Here is a 20,733-nt window from a genome sequence, read left to right as displayed (position 1 = left end):
CTAAGTACACATCTTACAATCACATCTAACCACTATGTAGTTGTAATTAGAACGTTGCCGTATGATTATCATATAATTCCACTTATTACTATAACAAAGACTTTGACAAAGTAGCGACTCATTACAAGAACTATTATTCTATATTAGGTTTGTTACCTTTCCACAATTCAATAACCTACCATCAATAACAACATACAAACGACTTGCATAGATCGCATAAACAAAACCAAGAACATGCTTTCATTACTATTTTAATCTGATGCTCAAGTCGCCTTCAAGCACTAATAAAGACCATTTAAGCAAAAACTAAGACTTATATAACATAATTAACCATTTCTATTCATCTTAAGGATTTAAACTTCCACACCAACTGATTTTTGTTAATATCAACGACTATATGTTAATAAAGACCTTAAAGTACTAGCCAAACATATATTCCAGGCCTCTTTAAGGTATTTCAGTTTTTATATTTACTACTTAATTGAACTCAATAATCTCCATATTATTAATAGTAATTGTTTAATCCCCTTTCCAACTTTATGGAAAGAAACTACTTAAGTTTATTAATTCTTAAAGTCTACTCCAACAATCATTTCTCATAACAATATATGACAACACCTATCATATTATGTAATCTTCTTAGAAGCTAATGCTATTAGCTCATAAGAACAATATAGTGTGGCTTCCCATCTAAGTAAACATCTTACAATCACATCTAACCACTCTGTAGTTCTAATTAGAACGTTGTCGTATGATTATCATATTATTCCACTTATTACTATAATAAAGACTGTGACAAAGTAGCGACTCATTACTAGAACTATTATTCTATATTAGGTATGTTACCTTTCCACAATTCAATAACCTAGCATCAATAACAACATACAGTCGTATGATTATCATATTATTCCACTTATTACTATAATAAAGACTGTGACAAAGTAGCGACTCATTACTAGAACTATTATTCTATATTAGGTATGTTACCTTTCCACAATTCAATAACCTAGCATCAATAACAACATACAAACAACTTGCATATATCGCATAAACAAAACCAAGAACATGATTTCATTACTATATTAATCTGATACTCAAGTTGCCTTCAAGCACTAACAAAGACCATTTAAGCAAAAACTAAGACTTCTGTAACATAATTAACCATTTCTATTCATCTTAAGGGTTTAAACTTCCACACCAACTGGTTTATGATAATATCAACGACTATATGTTAATAAAGACGTTAAAGTACTAACCAAACACATATTTGAGGCCTCTTTAAGGTATTTCAGAACTTATATTTACTATGTATTTGAACTCAAGCACTAATATAAATTAGTAAATACTAATTTGATAATCCGACTATATTATTTTATTTACTCCATATATAGTCATTAAACTGAAATCCTTTATCGAGTACAGCCTTAATAATTTAATCCATAATTGGGTAACTAACATCAATAATCTCCATATTATTAATAGTAATTGGTTAATCCCCTTTCTAACTTTATGGAAAGAAACTACTTAAGTTTATTAATTTTTAAAGCCTACTCCAACAATCATTTCTCATAACAATATATGGCAACACCCATCACATTATGTAATCTTCTCACAAGCTAATGCTATTAACTCATAAGAACACTATATTGTAACTTCCCATCTAAGTAAACATCTTACAATCACATCTAACCACTCTGTAGTTGTAATCAGTACGTTGTCGCAAGAACATGATTTCGTTACAATATTAATCTGATACTCAAGTCGCCTTCAAGCACTAATAAAGACCATTTAAGCAAAAACTAAGACTTCTGTAACATAATTAACCATTTCTATTCATCTTAAGGATTTAAACTTCCACACCAACTGATTTTTGTTAATATCAACGACTATATGTTAATAAAGACCTTAAAGTACTAGCCAAACATATATTCGAGGCCTCTTTAAGGTATTTCAGAACTTTTATTTACTACTTAGTTGAACTCAAGCACTAATATAAATTAGTAAATACTAATTTGATAATCCGACTATATTATTTTACTCCATCTATAGTCATTGAACTGAAATCCTTTATTGAGTACAGCCTTAATAATTTAATCCATAATTTGGTAACTAACATCAATAATCTCCATATTATTAATAGTAATTGGTTAATCCCCTTTCTAACATTATGGAAAGAAACTACTTAAGTTTATTAATTCTTAAAGTCTACTACAACAATCATTTCTCATAACAATCTATGACAACACCCATCACATTATGTAATCTTCTCACAAGCTAATGCTATTAGCTCATAAGAGCACTATATTGTAACTTCCCATCTAAGTAAACATCTTACAATCACATCTAACCACTCTGTAGTTGTAATTAGAACGCTGTCGTATGATTATCATATTATTCCACTTATTACTATAATAAAGACTTTGACAAAGTAGCGACTCATTACTAGAACTATTATTCTATATTAGGTATGTTACCTTTCCACAATTCAATAGCCTACCATCAATAACAATATACAAACGACTTCCATAGATCGCATAAACAAAGCAAAGAACATGATTTCATTACTATATTAATTTGATACACAAGTCGCCTTCAAGCACTAATAAACACCATTTAAGCAAAAACTAAGACTTCTGTAACTTAATTAACCATTTCTATTCATCTTAAGGATTTAAACTTCCACACCAACTGATTTTTGTTAATATCAACAACTATATATTAATAAAGACGTTAAAGTACTAGCCAAACACATATTCGAGGCCTTGTTAAGGTATTTCAGAACTTATATTTACTACGTAGTTGAATTCAAACACTAATATAAATTAGTAAATACTAATTTGATAATCTGACTATATTATTTTACTCCATCTATAGTCATTGAACTGAAATCCTTTATTGAGTACAGCCTTAATAATTTAATCCATAATTTGGTAACTAACATCAATAATCTCCATATTATTAATAGTAATTGGTTAATCCCCTTTCTAACTTTATGGAAAGAAACTACTTATGTTTATTAATTCTTAAAGTCTACTCCAACAATCATTTCTCATAACAATATATGACAACACCCATCACATTATGTAATCTTCTCACAAGCTAATGCTATTAGCTCATAAGAACACTATATTGTAACTTCCCATCTAAGTAAACATCTTACAATCATATCTAACCACTCTGTAGTTGTAATTAGAACATTGTCGTATGATTATCATATTATTCCACTTATTACTATAATAAAGACTTTGACAAAGTAGCGACTCATTACTAGAACTATTATTCTATATTAGGTATGTTACCTTTCCACAATTCAATAGCCTACCATCAATAACAACATACAAACGACTTCCATAGATCGCATAAACAAAGCCAATAACATGATTTCATTACTATATTAATCTGATACTCAAGTCGCCTTCAAGCACTAATAAAGACCATTAAGCAAAAACTAAGACTTCTGTAACATAATTAACCATTTCTATTCATCTTAAGGATTTAAACTTCCACACCAATTGATTTTTGTTAATATCAACGACTATAAGTTAATCAAGACCTTCAAGTACTAGCCAAACATATATTCGAGGCCTCTTTAAGGTATTTCATAACTTATATTTACTACTTAGTTGAACTCAAGCACTAATATAAATTAGTAAATACTAATTTGATAATCCGACTATATTATTTTTCTCCATCTATAGTCCTTGAACTGAAATCCTTTATTGAGTACAGCCTTAATAATTTAATCCATAATTTGGTAACTAACATCAATAATCTCCATATTATTAATAGTAATTGGTTAATCCCCTTTCTAACTTTATGGAAAGAAACTACTTAAGTTTATTAATTCTTAAAGTCTGCTCCAACAATCATTTCTCATAACAATATATGACAACACCCATCACATTATGTAATCTTCTCACAAGCTAATACTATTAGCTCATAAGAACACTATATTGTAACTTCCCATCTAAGAAAACATCTTACAATCACATTTAACCACTCTGTAGTTGTAATTAGAACGTTGTCGTATGATTATCATATTATTCCACTTATTACTATAATAAAGACTTTGACAAAGTAGCGACTCATTACTAGAACTATTATTCTATATTAGGTATGTTATCTTTCCACAATTAAATAGCCTACCATCAATAACAACATACAAACGACTTCCATAGATCGCATAAACAAAGCCAAGAACATGATTTCATTACTATATTAATCTGATCCTCAAGTCGCCTTCAAGCACTAATAAAGACCATTTAAGCAAAAACTAAGACTTATGTAAGATAATTAACCATTTATATTCATCTTAAGGATTTAAACTTCCACACCAACTGATTTTTGTTAATATCAACGACTATATGTCAATAAAGACCTTAAAGTACTAGCCAAACATATATTCGAGGCCTCTTTAAGGTATTTCAGTTTTTATATTTACTACTTAGTTGAACTCAAGCACTAATATAAATTAGTAAATACTAATTTGATAATCCGACTATATTATTTTACTCCATCTATAATCATTGAACTGAAATCCTTTATTGAGTACACTATTAATTTAATCCATAATTTGGTAACTAACATCAATAATCTCCATATTATTAATAGTAATTGGTTAATCCCCTTTCTAACTTTATGGAAATAAACTACTTCAGTTTATTAATTCTTAAAGTCTAATCCAACAATCATTTCACATAACAATATATGACAGCACCCATCACATTATGTAATCTTCTCACAAGCTAATGCTATTAGCTCATAAGAACACTATATTGTAACTTCCCATCTAAGTAAACATCTTACAATCACATCTAACCACTCTATAGTTGTAATTAGAACGTTGTCGTATGATTATCATATTATTCCACTTATTTCTATAATAAAGACTTTGACAAAGTAGCGACTCATTACTAGAACTATTATTCTATATTAGGTATGTTACCTTTCCACAATTCAATAGCCTACCATTAATAAGAACATACAAACGACTTCCATAGATCGCATAAACAAAGCCAAGAACATGATTTCATTACTATATTAATCTGATCCTCAAGTCGCTTTCAAGCACTAACAAAGACCATTTAAGCAAAAACTAAGACTTATGTAACATAATTAACCATTTATATTCATCTGAAGGATTTAAACTTCCACACCAACTGATTTTTGTTAATATCAATGACTAATCTAATTACCTTAAACAATTTAGGAACCATTTATTATTATGTTAACTAGATTTGCTTTCCATGTAGCAGAACATTACTCTAATTTATAAGTGATTAGACTACCTACTACTCTCTCCGTATTTAATTAATAGACTCCCAAGATGAGTGGAACTTGATTTTCAATCTTTAGCTTAGACTCAATAGCTACTTCAAAAATCCATAAGTTACACACAAGTAATAGCTGTTCAAACTAACTTTCAAAACAAAGAGAGTAATTTAGCTATATCTTCTTAACTAGTCTCCCTCGATTAATATCACAAATTAAACCAACTAAATTACCAACAAGCCGAAGCTAAACCCATATCGACACAATTACACAAGAGAATACTTGTGTAACATATTAAATCAACCAATTACTAACATATAATGTAAAGTCCTTTAGGGGAATTAACAATCTAATTAAACAAACTATCACAACACTAGTAATAACAATTATAACAACTGTAGAACCACGACCACCACCAGCCACAAATCAATGTAAGAATAACACCACCATCACCATAAACAACAACAAAAGCAAACACACAACAAGTAACAATTATTATCACCACATCATAATTCAATCAACCACAATAGCATACCTAATATACTAATCATAATTCTAAACTCTAAATAATACACGACCCACAGATGAAAAGGATTAGTACTAAGAAGGGCAACACATAAAACCAACTCAAGGTGGCAGTAGACAGAACAACGACAGAGCAACTACCATCAACACTCGACAGAACATCATCAACAACGTAACATAGGAGCGAGAGGAAGGTTGGTGAAGCAGCCACGAGGACGACGAGACAACGCTAGCTTGCGGCGGTGCATTAACAACAGTAACAAAAGAGGAGAGAAAAGACACGAGCACCACGGGCAGCATCAGCAAACACAAAGAGAACAGAGGAGCGACGAGGAGAGAAAGTTTCGAGAGAGGAGAGAGGAAGACTCGAACGATAACGCTGGTGAACGGAGAGCATGCTCCCACGAGCAGCAGGGTGGGGGGGGGGGGGGTTCCGGCGAACTGAAAGTGGGGAGAGAGAGGGGTAACTGGGGTTTTGGGTTTTGGGGTTTTACGGGGTGAGAGAATGATTTTGAGGGGTTTAGGTTTGGGATAAGCCAACCTAAAGTCACAAGGGGTAAAGGTGGGGTTGAAATTTGGGTTAAGTTTCATCTAAAATAAACCGATTCTAGTTGGGAACTTTCGACAAATACCACTTAAATAATTTTAAATAACTAAAGTCCAAAATATATATTATAAATAACTTCATAAAATTAAACGAATAAATAAATTACAAATACACCAAGATAAATATCCATACTCCAACTCAAAAAAAAATAAGAGTATCCGGAAAATAATTAACTTAATAGTTAGGATTAGCTTAAACGCTTTTAAAAACAAGCTTGTTATGGTGGTGGTTGGGTGGTGGTCGGCCAAGTGACAAACTAAGTGAGTGAGAGTGGATGATAAGTGAGAGGGAGAGTGAATGAATGGAGTGAAATGGGAGGGGCAAGGCGGGAATATAAAGGAAAAAATACGGGAGTTTTTTTGTGTAAATACGGACGGCAAATATATAGCGATGGGAAAGAATGAGTTTGAATAGCAATACGAGTGAGTTTTTATGGTAAACAAAACATGGAGTCCCACATTGAAATTTTTGTAATGTTAAGAGGAGAACCAAGTTATAAAAACATAAGTAAGACGACTAAAACAAAACATGGGGCCACATTGAAAACATAGCAATGCTAAGAGGGAAACCAAGTCAAAAAAGCATGGGTAGGATGAGTTTGTCTTCCTTCAACAAACCATGAAGTCGCACATTAAAATTTTAGCAATGCTAAGAGGAAAACCAAGTTATAAAAGCATAATGGTTGGCCCTACTGCCTTATTGTAGCTTCAATTGTTGACTTGGGCCTACTTGGTTGGGCGGAAGCCCAACTTTTTCAAACTAAATTTCGAGTTGAGCCTCGAGCTGAGCTTGGACTTTGTCATGCCAAGCTCGAACCGAGCCCAAATATTGGAGGCTCGTCGAGCTTCGAGCTTGAGCCGAGCATGAATTCCACTAGTTTCGAACCAGAGTGAGCCTGAGCATGTTCGGTCTCGGTTCACCTCGTTAACACCCGTAGCCTCTACTGGTCTACGCCTAGGGGTAGTTTTGCGGTGATGTTATTCTCATATTCTAAAAGTCCCACATCGAAGCTAGAATAAGTGTAATAAGAGATCATCTATATAAAGATGGGTGTACATGGAGGGTTGAATTAGTGGATTTAGAACTTGAGCCTAGTTAATCTAATGGGTCGGACCCTTGGGCATCTACAACCTTGACTCAATTAATTAATTGAGTTCAACAAGGCTTAGTTAGGCTTTAGAATTTTTCAAGCTTGGTTTATCTAAGCTCACCCCATCTCTATTATATTATCTTTAATTTTATTTTTCGAGCCGAGCTTGGGTGAGTTTCTCTCGAGCTGGAGCCTAGCCCAAATTTATGAGCTCGAGCCGAGCTCGTCCTTGACAATCTTCGAACGGAGTCGAGCTTTGACATGTTCGGTCTAGGCTTGGCTTGTTAACCCTCCTAGTTGTCTTTAGGTGCTGAAATAGTAATGGATGTTGGGCCTAGCTTATCTAATGGGGATGACTCTTTGGCATCTAAACTTTTACTGAATTATCGATTTGAGTTTGCTAACAAGATTTAGTAGGGTTGAAAATTTATAAAAGCCTAATTTATCTAAATTCAACCAAATTAATTTCGGTTTCGGTTCGGCTAGGATGTAGTAGATAGAAATATGGTGTTCATGTAAATGTGTAATATCTTTTATTCTTAGAAAGATCCCGTCATGGGTATTTATTACCGATCAATACTTTATTTATATAAGATTTTGAATTCAAGCCAAATTTTTATTGAAATAAAGAAAAAAGGTATGAAAGAAACAAAATTATAATTCAAATAAATAAAACTTATCACCAAAATGAAGTTATATCTCATATTTTTGTAAAATTTTGATGGATTTAAAAATATCAATTTATCACGAAATAAAGCTCTATTGTCATAAATTTATATATTAATAATAAAAATATTATGATAAATTTACTTGTGACAGTACTAATACAAAATTATCACGATAAAATTTGTGAATTTGAATACTATCATGAATTTGGGTAATATCTGAATTCAGTTCGGGTAGAAAAAAAAATTAGTTTAAAACAATTTCAATTAAAATTGACTTCAATTAAGTTCAGTTCAGTTCCAGCTTCAGTTTCAGTTTGAATCAGCAGTTAATTCGGTTAAATATTCAGTTCAATTGATCGATCAACTTTTCAGTTTTTCACAGTTAGGGCCAGTTCTCCCCAGCTTATTTCCCGTTCAGTTCAGTTCAGTTCAGTTTAATTCAGTTCAGTTCAGATAAATTCAGATCAGTTCAGTTCAGTTCAGTTCAGCTCTTGACAATATTTTTACTCTCACATATCACTATTCGTTTCTATTCAATTCAATTAAGTTCAGTTCAGTTCAGTTCAGTTCAATTCAGTTCAGTTCAATTCAGTTCAGCTGTTTTATGCCGAAGAGAACAGACCCTTATTACAGTTACAGTTTGTTTCTGTTCAGTTGCAATTCATTTATGATTTTTCATTTACAGTTTATTTCAATTTCAGTTCAGCATTTTTCAGTTAATTTCAATTATACTTACTCCCCGTTCATTTGAATTCAATTCAAATTTCAATTGTTTCACTTCAACCAGCAATTCATTAACTAGACTCACACACCGCTCTACACATAAGTCCTCAGTCCTAACCAATAAACAGACAAACTGACAAGTAAAAGACTAATAGTAAATCGTAATAAGAAAGAAAATTAGCATTTTCGGTGGAGCCAAGTCAGCCAGCTTTTGGAAGTTAAATGGTTAATGATTTGCATCTTGATTCAGCATATGCCAAATAAATAGTTGTAATAAATTTCAACAAGTCAAAGTCTACTCCCTTTGAAAAATCTTAATTTTTTTTTAAAGATGAAAAATGATAATTTATTCTAACAAGAAATAAAGAAATTATTTTATATCAGATTAACGTTTCTTTTGTGTGGTTGAGAGGTTGAGCATATATTAATCCCTCACCACTTCTGCTCTTTCTTTTCTGCCTTTTCCTCCAAAATCTCTCGTTCAAATCAATTTCTTAAACACAAAATATATCATACAAAGAGCTTAAAACTAAATACTTGAGAAAAGAAATCTATACATGGGGCTAAAAGTGTTATCAGCATTAGACACTGCAAAAACACAATATTACCACTTTAAGGCCATCATAATAGCTGGGATGGGCCTCTTTTCAGACGCCTATGATCTCTTCTGCATCGCTCCTGTCACCATCCTCCTTGGCCGCATCTACTACTCTGACCACAACCACAAGTTTCAAATCCCAGCAGTTGTCGTCTCTGCCATGGTAGCTGTAGCCCTCCTCGGCACCGCCCTCGGCCAGCTCGTATTCGGTCTCCTAGGAGACCGAATAGGCCGTAAGAGGGTCTACGGCTTTGCCCTCATCCTCATGGTTTTATCTTCATTTGGGTGTGGTTTCTCCATTTGTCGTTCTAAAACATGCGTCCTTCTTAGCTTTGGTTTCTTCAGATTCCTCCTTGGCGTAGGGATAGGCGGCGATTATCCTCTTTCGGCGACCATCATGTCGGAGTATGCTAACAAGCGGACTCGTGGGGCGTTCATCGCAGCCGTGTTCTCCATGCAAGGGATTGGGATATTGTTTAGCTCCATGGTAACAATGACCGTTTGTGCTGTCTTTGACAAGGCAACGAATGCCTCGAAAGATCATCACTCACATACCATGGCCGCTGATTTGGCGTGGCGGATCATACTTATGCTTGGGGCTGTCCCTGCTGCTATCACTTTTTATTGGCGTATGAAGATGCCTGAAACTGCCAGGTGCCCACCTCCTCCATCTCCATCTATTGTTGCTTATCAATCTTTCATTTCATTTAGGAAAATTTGTACAAAACCACCTTAAGTTTTCACTTAATTAGAAACTCCCACATTTATGTTTTTTTCCTAAATTTCCACCTAAACTTTACAAAACCTTTATGAACTCCCACCAGTCAACGGATTTTGCCAAACTCCGTTAGTGATGGGACCCGCATCAGTTATTTCTTTTGTTTTTCCCTCCAAACAACTCACTTCCTCCTTTTTATATAAGAGAATTTCCCTCCAACACAAGCAACAAAGGGGACATACATCCTTCTGATAAGATGTGGGTGAAGGATCAAAGGGTGAAAAGGGAAATTTTCTTATATAAGAAGGGGGAAATAAGTTGTTTGGAGGGAAAAACAAAAGAAATAACTGATGTGGGTCCCACCCCCTAACGGAGTTTGACAAAATCCGTTAAGTGGTGGGAGTTTATAAAAGTTTTGTGAAAGTTTAGGTGGAAATTTAGGAAAAAAAAACATAAAGGTGGGAGTTTCTAAATAAGTGAAAGTTTAAGGTGATTTTGTTCAAATTTTCCTTTCATTTACTTAATTAACAACTCCTCTTAATCTTCACAAGCACGGAAATGGTTGGTATCTCGGAAACATATATAATTGTCTCAAACGAGAAATTCCTATGTCCTCGAGGTTTCCATGATTCATAACATATCAACAATGCACAAAAATATGTGCAGTGGTTTGACTTGAAGAAAAGAAACGAAAATAAAATGAGGTGAAAGTCCTACTTCTATTTAGATGAAGTATTATCTTAGTCCTCTTAAATGAAAAATTGTGCTATCCACGAAACAAAAGTTGATAATTTCCAAAAACTCGGACACGTTTAAGAGAAGTGATGATTATTAGCCTAGCCAAACTACCACCAAGTATTTCTATGTATCTTAAGACTTTGCTTCTTGACTATTGTATGATTTTATAGCCCGTACATATTCGAGTAGCAGTTTCATAATTAAGGCTAACTTAATATATGGATAAATTAGGTACACAGCTTTGGTGGAGCACAATGTGGTACAAGCAACAAAAGACATGGAGACGGTCTTGGACGTTAACATGAACCAAATAATGGACGATGCCTCTTCTTCTTCCTCCCAAACACCTACACTTCCCTCTACATACCCTCTTTTCTCAAAGCAATTCCTCCACCACCATGGGCGAGACCTCTTCTCCTGTGCCGCCACTTGGTTCCTACTTGACGTTGTCTTCTACAGCAACAACCTCTTTCAGTCAAACATATACAAATCCTTCCTTCCATCTGATAAAGAGAAGATGAGTGCTTTTCGAGATGCATACACTGTAGCCCGGCTTCAGGCCATCATTACAGTATGCGCGGCGATCCCTGGATATTGGGCCACTGTCTTACTTATTGATCGAGTTGGAAGAAGGAATATTCAAATGATGGGTTTCACTGTCATGGCAGCTTTCTTATTTGCTGTTGGAGTGCTTCACAATGCTCACCCGGGAGATAAGAATATGGGGTTTATGTTCCTTTATGGCCTTACATTCTTCTTCTCCAATTTTGGCCCAAATACAACCACTTTCATTGTTCCTGCTGAACTTTTTCCGGCGAGGTTTCGAGCAACCTGCCATGGGATCTCCGGGGCTGCTGGCAAAGTAGGTGCAATCATTGGGTCTATCGCGTTTTTATGGGCCTCTCAAGATAAAGATAAGAGCGATAGGACTGTTGATAAAGGGATTGGAATGACTGGAAGTTTGGTCATTTTGGGTGTAATTTCTCTTGTTGGAGCTGTAATTACTTTTTTGTTTACTCCTGAGACTATGGGAAGATCATTGGAAGACAATGAGATAGATAATAACGCCAATTTGAACAATGAAGCTAATGGATTGGTTGGGCTTAAATGTTTAAGCTGTTAGGTATACAATCCTAACACAAGGCTTAAATGTTTAAGCTGTTAGGTATACAAGCCTAACACAGTAGTGAGGCCGAAGACATGAACTGGGTTTCGGAGTTTCAGATCGTAGTGAAATTTGTGAATGAGAGCAATGGCTATCAGAAGAGGCGCACGCCTACACGGATTGGTTGTGCCTCTCATTCATGCTCCTCATTTAGTTCTACTTGCTGCATAAAATTTGATTTAGTTTTGAGTTGCATAGTAATTAGATTTCCCAGATTTTGTCATTGAGGTTTCATTTTGGTGTACTTGTACATAGGTCAAATAAGGAAAATCTATGAATTAGTATCTTTTACCCCTTCGTGCCCAAAATATAGTTCCCATTTCTTTGTGTACTGTCTCCCATACGTATCTTTAATCATCAATATATTTAGGGATTTAATGATAAAAATTATAAAAAATTGATACTCCTATAAAATTACACATTGACACCAATCTAACAAGATCCCATATGCTGTTTAAGATGAGAGAGGTCAAAGGGAAGAGGATTCACAAATGAAGTAGATTGGGTTGACTGCATAGGAACTTGACATCTCTAGACACAAATTGTTGTTTGGTTAGCAAATTTTCAAGCTTGTAACCTCTTTTGAGTTGCTGGGTAGCCAAGGAAAATACAAGGAAAAGTTTTAGTGGTGAACTTGTCCTATTGTTTATTTGGGTTATAGGCCATGGCTACACAACCAAAAGTCTTTAGGTGAGCATAGTTAGGCTGTTTAGTGAACATCAGTTCATATGGTGTCTTGTTTTTAACAACACTAGAGGGAAGCCTATTGATGATATAGGCTGCAGTCATAACACAATCTCCTCAATAAGAAAAAGGCAAACCAGCTCCAAACCTCAGGGCCCTGCTTATCTCAAGTAGGTGCCTATGTTTTCTTTCCACCACACCATTTTGTTGTGGTCTGTCCACACAACTGGTTTGGTGAACAATAACTTTTTCAGTAAAGAAAGCAATACACTCTTGATCCTTGAATTCTAAGGCATTATCAGATTTGATTATTCTCACTTTTATATCAAACTGAGTTTCAGCATAAGCACGGAAAGTTTTTAGTGTCATAAAAGAATCAGATTTATACTTCAATAAATACACCCATGTAGCCCTAGTAAAATTATCCACTATAGTAAGGAAGAATCTGTATTTTATGGGACCTTATAAGGACCCCATATATCTATGTGAATCAGATCAAATGGTCCTGCCACAGTGGTAATACTCAAAGGAAATGGTGTTTTTGTGGGCTTGGCCATGGGACAAGAGAGATAGATTTCCTTTTTAGCATCTTTTACACATCCTTGTTAACTTGGTATGTGTTTCATTTTATCTAGGGAGGTATGACCTAGCCTAGCATGCCAAAGAGAGTAACCTGACATTTTTGCATTCATAGAAGAAAATTCATTGCATAAATTTCCAAAGTTTAAATCATTGACATGAGAGTCATAAACATCATTACAGTTGTTATCACTAGTAACAACATTTGATTCAAAAACATGACTACTATTTGCCTTGGGCCTAACATGTTGTATTTGAAGCTTGTTTTCTGGTGTTCGGTTTGAGCAGAAGGACTTTCTTGTGTCTTGGTTGATGAAGGGTTGGTTGTGGAGGTAGTAGTGCCTTTAATGCTCTGTGTTGTGCAGTCCTGCATAACACAATAGTTTTTATAAAACACCACACAACAACTATTTTGTTCATTCAGCTTTTGGACAGACAAAGATTTAGTTTAAACTCAGAAACATAGAGTACATCCCTAAGTTGAATTCCATTTCTTAGTAATACATTTCCCATGTGAGTAACATAGGTTGTACCACCATTTGGAAGGTTTATTTTGGGTTTGTGAAACAAGTGTTTCATTCTGCAATTTATCAATATTGGCAATCATGTGATCTGATGCACCAGAATCAATGATCCAGGCATCATCACCATGTTTCACATAGTGACAGGAAATCATACCTACAAAGTGAGTATCTAGTTCCTCATTTGTTTCATCTCCTGTTTTTACAACAGAGTTGGTAAAGCTCCCTCCTAGCTTCAGCATTTCTTGCAGCTGGTGAGATATAGCAGTAGCAAGTTCAGTATTGCCCACACTCAGTTGAGCATTAGAGGTATTTTTCTTCCTGAAGTTCTGACCTCCAGTGTTTCCTTGTTGTCTTTCTTTGTAACTACCTGTTTTGCCTTCTTGATTGCTCTCAAAGTTCTTAAACCCTTGCTTTGCCTTGTTGTTACCAGTTGGAAACCTAATTTTAAACCAACATTTTTCAGCAACATGAATGGTTTTCTTACACATTGTACAAAAGTTCTTTGTTTCATTCTTTGTATATATTTTTTCTTCTTTTTCTTTTCCTAAGACATCATTATGTGACTCCTCTTGTTGAACCATTGATATGGCAGTGTCTACGGATGGTAAAGGACTCATAAGAAGAATATGACTTCTCAAGCTACCATATCCCAAGTCCAAACCATTCAAAAACTGAAACAGTTTTTGTTCTTCTTTTTGTTGATTAACAGCTTCAATGAAGGTTTTTATTTCAGCATTAACATTAGTTATAGCTGGATAATCAGTCAAGGACTCAAGTTCTTCCCACTAAACTCTCAAATCTGTGTAGTACTCATAGACTAGCCTCTCATTCATCTTAAGTTCATAGGTTTCTTTGTTCAGTCTGTATTTTCTGCTACCATTGCTCACTGTGAACCTGGTTTTCAGATTAAACCATATTTCTCTAGTTGATTTTATGTACATGACAGACCTTCTCAGGGTCTCATTCATGTTGTTGAGAAGCCAAACAATTACCATGCTATTGCATGCTTCACAAGCTTTCATTTTCACAGAATCTTCACTTGACTTAGTCAAGGCTCCAGTAACAAACCCAAGTTTTCTCTTTGTAGCAAGAGAAATCTCCATAGACCTCTTCCAGGGTTTATAGTCTGTAGTTCAAGTTAACTGAGGGTCAACATTCAAGGAGTTAGGTACCTCAGATGGATGCATATGCAGAGGACTATTAGGTTCAATGGTGGTTTTTGAGGTTGCTCCCCCAATCATTTTAAGGAAGATAAAAAAAGAACTTTATCTATTTTATGAGTTTAAAAGATAGAAACTTTATACAGTAGATTTCTACTTACCTTTCTCCAACTCTAATACCATGAAGATTTTTATAGAAATAAGGAAAGGTAAGATGATCATCTGTTACAAGCACAGCAGTGTTTAGGTTTAAGGTTGGCAGCTCAATGACGGCTCCACCTGAGGTTTTGTATATATTTCTGTGTGGTCTATTACAAAGCCTTAGCAACAATATATATACTAGGTTATAATCCCTAGAATGATAAGTCATTTTCCATTAAGTCAATAATTTTTCCTCCAAATGGTAAGTCATTTTCCATTAAGTCATTCAGTGAACGGTCAACGGCTTCAAAATGATATATGTGTGTCATTGGAGCCTCATCCCATATAATTATAGTGGAGTGCTTTAGTAAAGTGGCAGTTTTGTAATGCTTGGTGAATGAGCAAGTTGAGTTGCTATCAGGTTGTAATGGGAGCTGAAAAGTTGAGTGTGATGTTCAACCTTGATGCAATAATGTCGCAGCAATTCCGGATGTTGCTGTTGGAGCGGCAATTTCACCTCTTCCTTTTACAGTTGCTAAGAGTGCTCTGTATAAGAATGTTTTGTCGGTACCTCCTAGACCATCAACGAAAAAAGCTCCACCTGTTTTTGAAATGACATCATACATAATTATGTTGTACGCATGTCGTTGATCTCTATTAAGAGTGCCAACGCACGCGAGGTCCTCTTCTGGAACTGGAAAAGAAAAGTACTCCTCCATGATTGCGGGAAGATCATCGATGTCCTCAATACGTTCAGGTAAAATTGGCAACTCTATAAAGTTAGAAATTCTTTTTCTCAGCGGTCGTAATAAACGATCTAAATCTTGCAGAAGCTTGTGAGTGAGAACAACATTGTTAGTTGTCGTGCTTGAAGATGGATAATCCTCAACCATGTACGTGAAGAACTCGTCCCATAGGGCACGTAATCCAGTGGGTTGACAGTATACCAAGATGGTTGCGAATAATCTTCGTAATGATGATGGCGTTCTCACAAATGATGCTTCTAAAAGAAATTGATGGATGCTTTCATCACTCTCAATTAGACCGAGGAATTCCGCAACAGCTCTAAATGTCGGTTGTATTACACCATTGACTGTCCTCGGATGTTCAAATGATTGGGGACCTCGCACGTGGTTGAGCAATAATCTAAGGTGAAATCTCTCTCCTTCAAGTGGAGAAGCTACGTTCAATCGACCAATAACTCGTTGATCACTTCTCCTTATTTGCCACTCACACCTAGACTTAATCCACCTGTAATGCTCTGGAAATTCTCTATAAAAAAAACTTCTTGCACCTGGATCAGTTTCATTCATCTTAAAGAAATGAGTCAGCATCGTTCAGGAGTTTCTCTTGTCTTCTAATACGTCTGAAATTAGGCAGTTCTCTTCGAATCTCACTTAATGCATGTTTGGCAAATGCACTTACAAACGATCTACAGATGGATACATTCGAGTTAAAGGGAATTTGTAGATTTTCCAAAAAGCTTCTGGTGCACAAATCCATCTCGCATCCATATATTGTGCAATCTCATCACCATTCTTAACTTCCATGGGTACTCTATCTGAACCCTTATGTATATATTTATAGAGATATTTGACACACTTAATACTGCTGCATATCTCTAAATTGACGTGACAGTCATACTTTAAGAGCAAAAATGGATTGTAGGGAACTACCCATCGGTTGTCTACTTCTATTCGAGAATTTTGATGCAATGGTACAGATATGGACGATCTTGTCGGCGACGATATAGAGGATATGAGTCATTTCCCTGCATTGTTGCATTAGTAAATAACTTAGGGAATCCTTTCTTACAACTCCCTTGTTTCATGCATGGGCAATCCATGTTGTGAACACCACATGGACCGTGAATCATGTGTTTAAGAACATTTTTGTACAACTCCGGTTCTCGTTGTTCATCTGGAATTTCTGCTCTGACAATTATATCGTAGTCATTAGGAGTGGTTAGCTTGTCAGTTTGTTCAAGGATCAACAACATATGTACATGCGGAAGACCCCTCTTTTGGAATTCAACTACATATACATAAGAAACCACCTTTCCAAGGATTCCCCTTTCTAGAACATCTTTTTTTAACTCTTCAAATTTAGCATGAAACACCCCTGTCAGTAGATCTGACCGATCATTTGGAACTTGTCCAGGCAATAGTTTTGATTGTATTTCCGACCAAGATGGATTGCATGTCATTTTCAGAAATATGTATGGCTTGCCAAACTTTTGTACCAAGGCCATGGCATCTTGGTACCTCTGGTGCATATCTCATGGGCTTCCTACGAAAGAAGACGATAGTATCGTCCTTCGACCAACCTTCTCTGTAGATGAAAAATAAACAAAAAATTAATGTTAATTGAAGGGATTTATGTCATAAAGCGACTATAAGAAGAGTATTGGTATAGGTTAATCAATTTGTACCTGTGCTATGCTCTCCTGCATTTAGAGAATCCTATAAACCATTGTACAAATCAGCACGTATCTTGTCTTGATTGAGTGCAATCCATCTCAGCTTGGATGCTTGCATTTTGACACAGTTATCAACAACATATTATTGGAGTAGACGAGCACCTCTTAAGAGTAGAGAATCAAGATGTTGTCGCATTTAAGGAACAATTTTGTTGTTGTTGTTAGAATGATATGAGTATGAAGCTGTAGGAAAACAGGACATACACATATAGAATTTCAAAACAATTTTCACCTGAAACATATATGCATAGAATTCTCGGCATGTTAGCTTCCTGCCAGTAGTAGTACAACTGTTTAAGTCCCAACCATAAGAGCCATAAGGAAATAATAGAGGATATTGTAGTGGATCCTAATAACCCGTTGTATCTTTGATATACATCAGTTGTCCATTGACAGACTCTATCATAATATCTTGCTCTTTTAGGTTAGTCATGTCATCCCCTCCAACGACGACAACTGCCACCTGGGATGCTGAAGGCATTGAGTATTGACGATTATTAGCAAGTTGCTCTTTGATGAAAAACTTGCAATCATGTATGTCCGTACGTTGTGCAAGATGTCGAAGATTATGAATAAAAGGATTATGGGAATTTAGAATATTTTTAATTCTGTCAATGATGTCGATCCGTAATGAAGAATTTTCAGCTGCACGATTTTCATTTTCATGATCGTTGTCATAAATGTAGAGCTGAAGGAGCCGAGGACGGTCATTTGAGTTCAAGGGCAGAAAACCGCCTATGCGGTGATAAATTGACATTCGAGCGCGATATGTGTACACACCTTGATGTGCATTGGCCAATTCATCATCTATTTCTACTCCTATTGAAGTGAATGCGAAGACATGGTTATACGTACGAATGTTCTGTCTAAAGTGAATCCCATTATCCGACTGATCAGAGAACAGGTCAAGTAAATCAGTGGATAAAGGCAAATCACGTAGCTTGACCTTTCCATTTAAGCAGCATAGTTCAGGAGATGCTGCTCTGAATAGGCGCGCTTCACAATGTGGACACGTTGTCATTGAAGGCAAATTGAATATAGGCACCCCTTGTGACTCGGTGTAATTTCTTGCACAATTTCGATAACCATGTCTCCCCGCTTTCCAAACCCTTACATCATCGGAGATGAGACTTGATATGTTATTCGCATGGGATCTATTGGTGTTACCGATTTCAAATAATGGATCAGGCAAACAACTTTCTCTCTCAATCTTAGCTAAGCGTGGAATGTCACTTGCATCGGTTATGGGTTCCAACATATCTGCATTTGTTCTACTACTTTCTCCTACACAAAAGGTTCCACTGGGCAAGTTGCGTCCATTTGGTAAGTCCCGTAACTTTCATTAGGCATTTGAATATGATTCTCAACATTTGCCTGTGTGTTGACTGAACGGAGTTCACCAATGGGGTTTGCTGCATAATGGAAAAGGTTTATATTTGATGAGTACATTAAATGGTGTTGTGTATATTATCACTTTTAATTTATTTACTTTAAAGCTCTTACAATCGTGTATTTCGCATCCATCTCCATTGACAATATGATTCTAGTTAGTAATGTCTGTCATGGGTCTTCTAAGTTCTGAAGAGTTGGAAGCATCCATCTCCATTGACAACATGATTGTGGCCTTGTGCAGATGTTGTTTGAGGTCGACTTCCTTGAGAAGCAACGACATTTTCATCACATCCACGGGCATATTCAGATCGTCTTTTTGCATTCACGTGTCCTCTTTGTTCAGGTGTGAATGATTGTCTGTGACGTCTTTTCCTATCACTCCATTTCCTCCTTTGTTGTTGAACTTTTTGTGCTTCGTTTTCATCCATTATGAAACTACATAACATATCTTAACTTTGTTATTGAGATATACGAAATGCTATTATTAATTTTAGAGGAATCCCTTTATATGTAAGTTATATTTTATAATTATATTTTGTTACTTTTTTGTATGTAATTTTCATATAACTATCTTTGAATATGTAGACACATATAAATTCTTATCTTTGCCTACCTAATATTATTGAGGTTTAATAACTTTTGTTCAGTTCAGTTTAGTTCAATTCAGTTGTTTTATGCCGAAGAGAACAAACCTTATAGTTTATTTGTGAGGTTTAATAACTTTACTTATAATTTATTTAACAATAATTAGTGATATAATTTCTAAGTTTCCAACAATGAGCTGATAGTTGAAACTGATTTTTTGGTTAATCTTAGAAACTAACAATAAGTAATATACGAAAGCTTGTCAGATCTGATTATTCTCACTTTTCTGTCAAACTGAGTTTCAGCATAAGCACAGAAAGTTTTTAGTGTCATAAAAGAATCAGATTTATACTTCAATAAATACACCCATGTAGCACTAGTAAAATCATCACCTATAGTAAGGAAGAATCTGTATTTTCCTTTATATGGGACTTAATAAGGACCCCATATATCTATATGAATCAGATCAAATGGTCCTGCCACAGTGGTAATACTCAAAGGAAATGGTGTTTTTGTGGGCTTGGCCATGGGACAAGAGATATAAATTTCCTTTTTAGCATCTTTTACACATCCTTGTAAACATGGTATGTGTTTCATTTTATCTATGGAGGTATGACCTAGCCTAACATGCCAAAGAGAGTAACCTGACATTTTTGCATTCATAGAAGAAAATTCATTGCATAAATTTCCAAAGTTTAAATCATTGACATGAGAGTCATAAACATCATTACAGTTGTTATCACTAGTAACAACATTTGATTCAAAAACATGGCTACTATTTGCCTTGGGCCTAACATGTTGTATTTGAAGCTTGTTTTCTGGTGTTCGGTTTGAGCAGAAGGACTTTCTTGTGTCTTGGTTGATGAAGGGTTGGTTGTGGAGGTAGTAGAGATCACCTGTGGCAGTACCAGTGCCTTTAATGCTCTGTGTTGTGCAGTTCTGCATAACACAACAATTTTTATAAAACACCACACAACAGCTATTTTGTTCATTCAGCTTTTGGACAGACAAAAGATTTTTCTCAAACTCAAGAACATAGAGTACATCCCTAAGTTGAATTCCATGTCTTAGTAATACATTTCCCAT

The 20,733-nt window shown here is 35.2% G+C and overlaps 2 protein-coding genes across 2 annotated transcripts in view; one reads left to right on the top strand and one right to left on the bottom strand.

Moving 5' to 3' along the window:
- Window positions 1–9,247: 9,247 nt before the first annotated feature.
- Window positions 9,248–12,411, top strand: LOC104900851 (probable inorganic phosphate transporter 1-10). Its single transcript, XM_048645512.2, has 2 exons — window positions 9,248–10,136; window positions 11,170–12,411. Exons 1-2 carry the CDS (start codon window positions 9,442–9,444, stop codon window positions 12,059–12,061), a joined length of 1,587 nt encoding a protein of 528 aa, XP_048501469.1. The 5' UTR covers window positions 9,248–9,441; the 3' UTR covers window positions 12,062–12,411.
- Window positions 12,412–18,954: 6,543 nt separating this feature from the next.
- The window catches only part of LOC125493466 (uncharacterized), a 2,871-nt gene continuing 1,092 nt past the window's right edge, over window positions 18,955–20,733 (bottom strand). The window contains exons 4-6 of the mRNA XM_048636846.1: window positions 20,692–20,733; window positions 20,292–20,586; window positions 18,955–19,082 (exon numbers count right to left, since the gene is read on the bottom strand). The exon at window positions 20,692–20,733 is cut by the window's right edge and continues 85 nt beyond it. Of these exons, the coding sequence (XP_048492803.1) occupies window positions 18,955–19,082; window positions 20,292–20,586; window positions 20,692–20,733 (465 nt within the window). The remainder of the gene's footprint in view (window positions 19,083–20,291; window positions 20,587–20,691) is intronic.

Source organism: Beta vulgaris, chromosome 1 (genome assembly GCF_026745355.1).
Source record: "Beta vulgaris subsp. vulgaris cultivar EL10 chromosome 1, EL10.2, whole genome shotgun sequence".
In the NCBI taxonomy this organism is placed as follows: Eukaryota; Viridiplantae; Streptophyta; class Magnoliopsida; order Caryophyllales; family Amaranthaceae; genus Beta; species Beta vulgaris.
The sequence above is the reverse complement of the archived record's forward strand: the minus strand, read 5'-3'. Positions and strand labels throughout refer to the sequence as shown.

Coding starts and splice junctions, on each gene's coding strand:
- LOC104900851 (XM_048645512.2), top strand. CDS start 9,442: ATGGGGCTAAAAGTGTTATCAGCATTAGACACTGCAAAAACACAATAT. Junction 10,137..11,169: donor AAGATGCCTGAAACTGCCAG/GTGCCCACCTCC, acceptor TGGATAAATTAG/GTACACAGCTTTGGTGGAGC.